The sequence below is a fragment of the Ammospiza caudacuta genome, chromosome 3 (genome assembly GCF_027887145.1).
Source record: "Ammospiza caudacuta isolate bAmmCau1 chromosome 3, bAmmCau1.pri, whole genome shotgun sequence".
In the NCBI taxonomy this organism is placed as follows: domain Eukaryota; kingdom Metazoa; phylum Chordata; class Aves; order Passeriformes; family Passerellidae; genus Ammospiza; species Ammospiza caudacuta.
In genome coordinates this window covers 6,032,452-6,040,579 of record NC_080595.1, presented here as the reverse complement: position 1 = coordinate 6,040,579, position 8,128 = coordinate 6,032,452, and the positions used below count along the sequence as shown (strand labels likewise).

Genomic DNA, 8,128 nt, shown 5'->3' with positions numbered 1-8,128 from the left:
AGACCGAGATGGCGACACTCGATGGCGACGCGCGACGGCACCGGCGGCGCGTGCCGGCGGCACCGCCCACCGCGCCCAGGGCCCGCTCCGGGACTACAACACCCAGAGTGCCCCGCGGCGGCCGCGGCGGTTCCGGGCGGCGGCGGCGGCACCTCCTCGGCGCCGCGCCCGGTGTATGGCGGTGGTGCGGAGCATGGGCCCCGAGCGCGTCTGTCCCCGGGAGCCCGGGCCGCCGGAGGGCCCTGACGGCGCGGCCGGGTGGAGCGGCGATGAGGAGGAGGAGGAGGAGGAAGAGGAGGAGAGCGGCGGGTATTTGTATCAACCGCTGAGCCAGGAACCGGAGCAGGGCCTCGGCGACGCGGGCCCCGGCCTTCAGGAGCGGCTGCAGGTACCGCCCAGCGCCTCCCGCCGGGCCGGGGGTGGCGGCACCCGAGGTCCCGACCCCCGCTGCCCGCCTTTCTCCGCAGATGCTGAGGCTGCACCTGCCCGACCCGCCGGTGGACAGCGAGGAGGAGAATGAGGAGGAGGCAGCGGGAGGCGCCGCGGCTCAGAGCAGCCACAGCTCCATCCCCATGGATGCAGGTAACCGCGTCTCCGGCAGGACCCGCCCGGGGCTCTGCCGCGGTCTCACGGCCTCTCTGTTCCCAGAGCATGTGGAGCTGGTGAAGAGAACGATGGCCAGCGTGAAGCTGCCCACCCTGGGCATCCCCGCCTGGGCCAACCAGATCTCGGAGGAGCAGTGGAAGGACGTGGTGCAGCGCACGCTGCAGGCCCGGCAGAGCCTCGGCGGCCCCCGGCCTCAGTGGAACTGAGGGCAGCGCTGCGGCACAGGGGCTGCAAACCCCAGCCCTCCCTCTACCCTGGAAGCACCCACTGCCTCCGAGCCAGGTGCTGACAGGACTTGCCAGTATCAACCTCCCAGTTTGTCCCACTGACATTGTCTGGTTTTCCTTCCCACTCCTTTTTCTGGGTTCTGGCTGGTGCATAAGTCAGTGTGATAACGTTGTGTTGGCTTCCTCTACCTCTGAGGAAGCAGATTGGTTTCCATGCCTGGATGCATATGGGGCGATGGGGCTTGGCTGGCTTTGCCCAGATTCCCTCAGGACAAACGCTGGACTTGGCCCCATGCTGACAGTACCAGAGAAGTCATTCTCCAGGCTAGGGCCCCTCCTCTCAGGATAGGGTCTGTGTGTTGGGAATATCACAGGTGGAGCAAGATGTGTCATTCCAAGAGATTGGTTTTATTTAGTTCTGTACATACAGGGACATCTGTACAAAATCCAACACTTTCATACTATGTAATGCTCTACTGAAAATAAAGTACACCATATGTACATATGAACTGTAAGCAGCTTAATACTTGTGTCCAGGGTGTGAATGCAGTAGTTTTGCTTTTTCCCTTGGGAGGAGCAAGCCAGGTGGAGTGGAAGAGGCAGCTCCAGTTCTGTCCATTTGGCTGATGTGGGGAAAGGCATAGGCAGAAATGAGCAGCACTAACGCTAGAAACCAAGTATTGAGCGAGGGGCAGCTGTAGCGTGGCAGATGCAGGTCTGCCTATGAGCAGTACATGTGGTGAGAGGGTGAGCACGCTCCCCCCTGTCTCACATGGTCCCCTTCTGACGTGTCCAGGACACTGGAATGAATAGGCAGCAAACAAAGGATGGTGTGAAGGTACTAAGCCTAAGTTCCCTGACCCAAAACAAGACACAAAAAGCTATGGGAACATCAAAGCTGTACAGCACATAATCATGATGTGTTACAATCCTGCACATGGCACAACCCCAGCAGCATTCCTCTGGCCAGGGTCAGGGGCTGCCAGCAGAGACAGATCATCTGCAGGACAGTGCCAGCCCCTGCACACCACAAGGTTCTGTTCCCTCTGCAGGCAGAGCAGCCCACAGCGGGGAAAGGCAGCCACTGCCCAGCAGCAAGCAGGCTCAAGTGAGGGCATACCATGCTGTAGCAATCTCAAAATGAGGTCTTGGCTTACAGCACAAAGCTAAGCAGCCAGTTGGAGAGCCTGTGCTGAGACAGGAAGGAGCCTCCTGCCCAGCCCGAGCCTGGCAGCCCCCATTTCCAGAGCTGTGCTGCTCTGGCACCACCGGGTGCACGTCCACATGCTGTGCCAGGCGTGAGGTAATCGATTGGCAGCTGATCATGAGCTCAGACTAATGTTCAAAATAAGCAATAACCTCCCTGAGGTGTTTCTGAAGTCTCCTGACACTAGAACTGGCCCGTTGCGTGAGGCGGAGGGGAGGTGGGGCCCGGCGTGACTGGGGGATCTCGCACATGCACCCGCCAGCTCCTCCCAAGAGATGGCGGCATTCCTGATAAGGGCTGAGCCGGGAGGAGGGAGCTACACGGGGCAGGGATGCAGGTACACGGGTCAGAACAGCCTCGCTGGGGTGGAGGGAAGATGTGCTGCACACCAGCACAAAGATTAGAGGGGGTGATGCTCTGACCTGGAAATGGTTTCCTGGTGAGGACAAGCAGATACACCAGAACCTTCTACAACATCCCGTGCTGCTGCAAAGCAGTGCCAGGCTAGCACCAACCCCACAGCTCCCTGCACCACTGCAAACCCACTTTGAAGCTCATGTGTCAAGAAAGCAGGCACAGCAGGTAAGAAGCAAGGACTCCCTCTCTATGACAAACCATGTGGCACCTCGGCCTGGCACTGAGTCTGCACCACAAACAACACGGGTGAAAGCTGGATCACAGGAGCACCCAAGCGCTGCACAAGCCCCTGGGCTATCAGCAAGTGTTTCTAAAATGCTAAGTTAGCACGGGCCCTGATGCACCAGGTGATAACTAACAAGGGCCTCGGGCACAGCAGGTGCACACGTGACAGGACAGGTGAACTTTGCTCAGAGCACCCACGGAAGCAGCGATTCAGCACTAGTGCTTAGCCATTGATAATAATGAGGAGACAAGTGAACACTCAAACTCGGCCACGCCCCAGGAGGTGCAGCCATTGCTTCCACTAGCTTGCAGAAATGACTAGCAGCACAAGCTTCCTAGAAACCCTGGCCCTGAAGAGCTAAGGATGGGATACAGAGACAAAGGGAGAGCTGCAGGAGTATTTTAATTGAGCAGGTAGAGGAAGAAAGTAGAAGTCAGTGGCTGACACCTGCTACAAAGCGGGAAGTTAATTCTGGGCCCACAATTAACCCGAGCCATCGGGAAGGAAATGAGTCAGCACGGACCAACACAAACAGCAGAAGGAATTCACTTTCTCACAAGAGAGCTTCTAAGGATGCTCTAAAGGGAGGACTGCAATAGTATGTAGTGCTTGCACCCAGCTTAACTGGGGGTGGCAAAGCACTGAACCCCCACTCCACTGACAGGGGAATCAAACAAGGGGCTGGTAGCAAAAGAAAGGTGGAAGTAAACATTTCCTCTGCTGTACATTAAGACCCTTCAGCTGTGGAGCTGCACCCCAAGGCAGGCTGGAGAGACAGCAGAGCCTTCCAAACTCTGCTTCTGCCCCAAGCTCTGACCATGGCAGGGCTCACCTGCACAGGCTGCACAGGGGCAGGTGTGGAGGAGATGGGCACTTGGAGTTTAAAGCAGCACACTGAGCCACGCACGGCAGGCTCTGCCCAACACAGAGCCCTGAGCGAGGCTCTGGCTGCCTGGCAGAGTAAAATCAGGTGGCAGCTCACAGTGAAGTGAGTCCTGCCTGGGCTGATAAAAGCAGAGGTCAGGCAGGCTCCCCTAATGCCTGCAGAGCCAAGGTGGGAAAGCAGGAGGACGAAGAAAAAGCAGGAGGACAGGACAGTGGTGAGATACAGGTTCTAACATAAAACCAGATCTACCCTGGAGGTATGCAGATGGAGTGGAGGACAGGCACAGCTCACCATGTTCATTCCTTACTTATACATGAGAACCGAGTGCATTTCCATGACCCCTGGAGGAAAGGGATGGGGCAGAGCTTCCTGGGCCAGCCCCTGAGCCCGTCAGAGAGCCTCCTGGCTTGAGGTGAGAAACTCTTCTGCTCTCTTGTGGGCCTCCAAGGCTTTTATAGTGTAGACGTCCTGCGGAAGCTCAGACTTCCGGCGCAGCAAAACTTTGTCCTTCTTAATGTCTTTCAGCATCTACAAACAAATCAAAGGAGTCAGGAATCAGCAGCAAACCCCTTCATGCATTCAGCCTCTGACTCCAGCTGCTCTAAGTTATGCTGGGTGGCACTGCAGCATGCTTCAGAACAGGCTGAGAGCCAAACACAGACCAAAAGGACACAAGCAAGTCCCACTGGCACTTTTTCCACAGTGAGAAGGATAGAAAAACTCCACTCTTCAGACTACAGATTGATCTCTTAATGATGAGGGGTGAGAGTAGTGGCATTTACCTTCAGAATATTTGGAAAGAGCCAGTTGTGGCTATGCTGAGTTGCTGGCTGGACTGGGAGCAAGTGTGAAAGGACTCGAGTCCCCTACGCACCTGCACAGCCTCCGTCTCCACCGTTTTCTTCAGGAGCTGAATGTCCTCTGCAGTCGGGGTCTCTGTCTCCATACAGCACACAGAAGGCAAGGGTAGAGGTGCATAATACATGGGGTACTGCAGGCAACACAGACAGCTGGAGAGTCAGCACTCCATCCAACACCACACCTCCTCCCCCAGCATGATAACACAGCATGGCACAGTCTTCCAGCTCCTTCTCTGGCCCCCAGGAAGGCAGCAGTGGGGACACAGGCAGGGAAGGGTATCCTCCCCTCCCCTGTGCCCTCTGACTCCCAGCACACTGCTGTTCACAGTGTGGCCCATAAACACACACACGCTCTCTATAGGGCAGTACTTAGAGGTCAGTGCTGCAGAGGGACAGCCTGATAAATCACTGCCACATTCCCAGGATGCTGTTTTTTGGGACACACCACTGCTGCAGCAGTGTCCACAGAGCTGAGATCAGATATTAAAACCTGCTTTCATGGGCTGAGGAAGCAGGACAAGACCCCCAGCACATTCTTGTCCCATTCATCCTAGGTGCTGTTGTCACTCACCTGGGGGTTCAGTCGAGCCAACTCCTCTATTTTCTGCCACATTTCTTCTCGTTCCTTCATCCTGAACCTTCCCCTGCACAGAGAGAGCGAGAGCAAGTGTGAACTCCTGGGGAAAGCCCAGCTTTCATTCACAGCATGATAAAAGCAAGAGACAGCAGAAAAGTGCAGGCAAGGGGAAGTGCAGCTCTGTCATTCAGAAACCCCTAATTCTACCTAAATCTACAGGTGAGATGAAGCAAGAAGAGGGGACACACTATGGCTAGCAGAGGGTAGGCAGGCATGCTCCTCGCTCACCTCAGAGCACAGGGTGGCAACACTGGGGTGCACAGGCACTTCTGGCCTGGCTTTGTGCTGCCAGGAGTAGAGCAGAGTGTCTTGTTTAATGCCAGAGTGTCTGGGGTAATGCCATGACACCAGTCTGGATTTCAAACACACACTTTCCTGGTGCTCCCCAGATGCAGAGGGACAAACTCTATTTTCCAACAGAACTGGGGCTCCACTGCCCCACTGCTCCATCTCTCTCTAGCCATAACACAGCACAGAGCTGCCTGAACAGCCCAGGCACAGCTCTTGACCTTGGCACAGATTTTGGCACACAGCAGGGTCACTCATAAATCACAGGACAGTGAATGCTCACTGCAAACAGAGGTGAGCATCCACCACCCCTTGTTATTCTCTTCTACACTTTAAACAGCTGCACTAAAATCTCAGCTTTATTTCCATTAACTACATGACTTTCATCCCAGCTACTAGTCTTTCTAGTGCCCTATGTACCCATGTTAAGGATGTTCTTATACTCTGTAATGGCATCACACTCTTCAGAGTCATGTAGGCTTAGAATGAGAATGAAGCTGCCAAGCAGCAGATTGCTCCACCAGAAAACACAGGCTCACAAAAACACCTCCAACAAACCAACCCCAAAACACCCCAAATGAATAACCCATCCAGGACAAGACACCACCTGCCCCAACTTCCTCACTGGTTTTCTAAAGGATTCTCATAATCCAAACAGTTTAAAGGTGTCTGGGGAGACTGGAAAGGTGCAGTCAGCCCATTTGCACTGAGAGACAGCCTCTCCACATGTTCCTGCAGAGTCTGTCCTTCATGACCACCAGGCCTGAGCTGGCATGGCACTTGTAGACATGTTACCTAATTAAAAATGAGGCTAAGCCATAATCTGACCTCTCAACATCTGGCTGCAGCCTAACAGTGAACATACAACTCTCTTTCCTATTTACTCAGTTTGTTTGCACATGCAATCCTTCCCACACATGTTGTTTTCTAGTTCACAGTACAAGGTTTTCTGAAGCCTAATTAAGCACAGAGGCACTAGACAAAAAAAAAAAAAAAAAAATCATCCTAACATGAGCAGAAAACTGCAGCACTACCCATACTTTTATTGGACAGCACTGAGCTGTTTTGTTGAGCTTTTTCAGAACAATTCTCCATCAGTCACACAGCAGTGCTGGGAACAGCCACCATCAGCAGGCCAGCAGCTAAACAAGGGAGAGAAAACTCCTGATAGAAACACCAGGTAAATCTTGTAGGAAATGTACTGTCACTTAAAATATATGTGAAAATATTGGCAGGCTTCATAAACTCCCTAGAATGGGAAAAAAAGAAAACTTGCTTGCTCCCATTTTAGATCCTAAAAAACCTTCATCTCCCATTTTAGATCCTAAGAAAAACTTAATTTCTCCATAAACAGGTTACTCATCTGAAGGTCTGATTCATAAATCAACTTATTACTTACTATTGAGTTACTTACTCCTATTTCACAAAACAGAATGTACCCCAGAGTTCCACACTCCCAGCAAGGATCAGCTCTGCTCTCCCCACCAGCAGCCCTGGCTCATCCAGGAATGAGGAGCATTGTTTTACTATTTTATTTCACTAAGTCAGCAGAAAATAGATCCAAAACAAAAAAAAAAATTCCTTCTTGCTTACTGGACTGACTCAGCTCACCAAGGCAAGCCACAGAAGCACCAAAATCAGCACAAGGCAGCAGAAAAAGTGGAGTTCTTTCCTCTTTACAGCATCATGGCACAGGTACTTGCTGAGCACAGATTTTATCCCCACCATTCACTCTTTGAAACTGCAGGAATTATTCCATCTTTATCACTGGAAAATTGAAAGCATCCTGTGGCATGAGAGATGCATTATGCCCACTGCAGCAAAACTCTTCAGAAAAGCCTTGCTAAAGTAATAGATTCTACTGACATCACTACAACATTTATGAACTGGTGAGTATTTCCAAGGCAGAACAAAGCTGAGTATTCTCTATGTGGCAATCTATTTGCTCATGACTCAGCAAACTCTGTCAACCTTTCCTAGGCCACCTGCTTCAGCAGGACTGAAAGGGTTTTTATCAGGGCACACCTCATCCCTACTCATAGTTAATGGCTAAGGAATCCTACTTTTTGACAGAATTACTTACCACCTTTCCATTTCCCCTCTGCCTACTGCCATCTACCATCTGTTACTGTACCCCAAGGAGACTTTAGGATGAGTTCAAGTTACTTGGCAAAAAACCTCTTACTCACTTCTGCTTCTCTGCCTTGTATTGCTGTGTGCAGTCATCAAAAAGCTTTTGGTTCATCTCCATGAAGAGCTTCAGTGCATTGTAGATCAGCCCATGAATTGTCCTGCAAAGGAAGGAGGAAAGGAGAACAAGTCGTGGTGGGCAGGTTCTTCCAGCTGAGCTGGCACCAGCAGCACAGACAGGAGGTAACAGCAGCAGCAACTCATTCTGCAGTGAGGTGACAAAAGACTCTCACACAATCCCAGCTCTTACCAAGGCAAAATCCCTTCCATAAACACAGCAGGAACTGTACAACAGGGGGAAAGAGATGGAGAAGGAAGAGAAGATCCTGGGACAGGCCTGCTGTGGCCAGATTAATGAGTGCAGAAATACACATTCATGTGTTCATTTCTTGCAGTTACAAGTGGGAAATGAAGGCTGCTAGGGGCCTGTTCAAGGCTGTTTTCAAGGGGGCTTTAGTGCCTCCCACTGTTCACACCACACATACACAATGACTGGTTTGGGCTGCCAGTATTTGGTCATGAGCTTTTCTGCTGAGCTGCCCAAAACACAGCCAGGCAGCAGCCCTGAAGAGATGGGAACCAGC

General features: G+C 52.4%; 2 protein-coding genes across 2 annotated transcripts in view; one reads left to right on the top strand and one right to left on the bottom strand.

Annotated features, from left to right (window-relative positions):
- Positions 1-21: 21 nt before the first annotated feature.
- MEA1 (male-enhanced antigen 1) lies at positions 22-1,329 on the top strand. Its single transcript, XM_058800913.1, is given in 4 exon segments — positions 22-78; positions 80-388; positions 468-582; positions 649-1,329. Coding segments are annotated over 4 exon segments (645 nt in total). The 3' UTR covers positions 813-1,329.
- Positions 1,228-8,128, bottom strand: part of PPP2R5D (protein phosphatase 2 regulatory subunit B'delta) — a 27,643-nt gene continuing 20,742 nt past the window's right edge. The window contains exons 13-16 of the mRNA XM_058802667.1: positions 7,544-7,645; positions 5,001-5,073; positions 4,444-4,560; positions 1,228-4,097 (exon numbers count right to left, since the gene is read on the bottom strand). Of these exons, the coding sequence (XP_058658650.1) occupies positions 3,960-4,097; positions 4,444-4,560; positions 5,001-5,073; positions 7,544-7,645 (430 nt within the window). The 3' untranslated portion in view covers positions 1,228-3,959. The remainder of the gene's footprint in view (positions 4,098-4,443; positions 4,561-5,000; positions 5,074-7,543; positions 7,646-8,128) is intronic.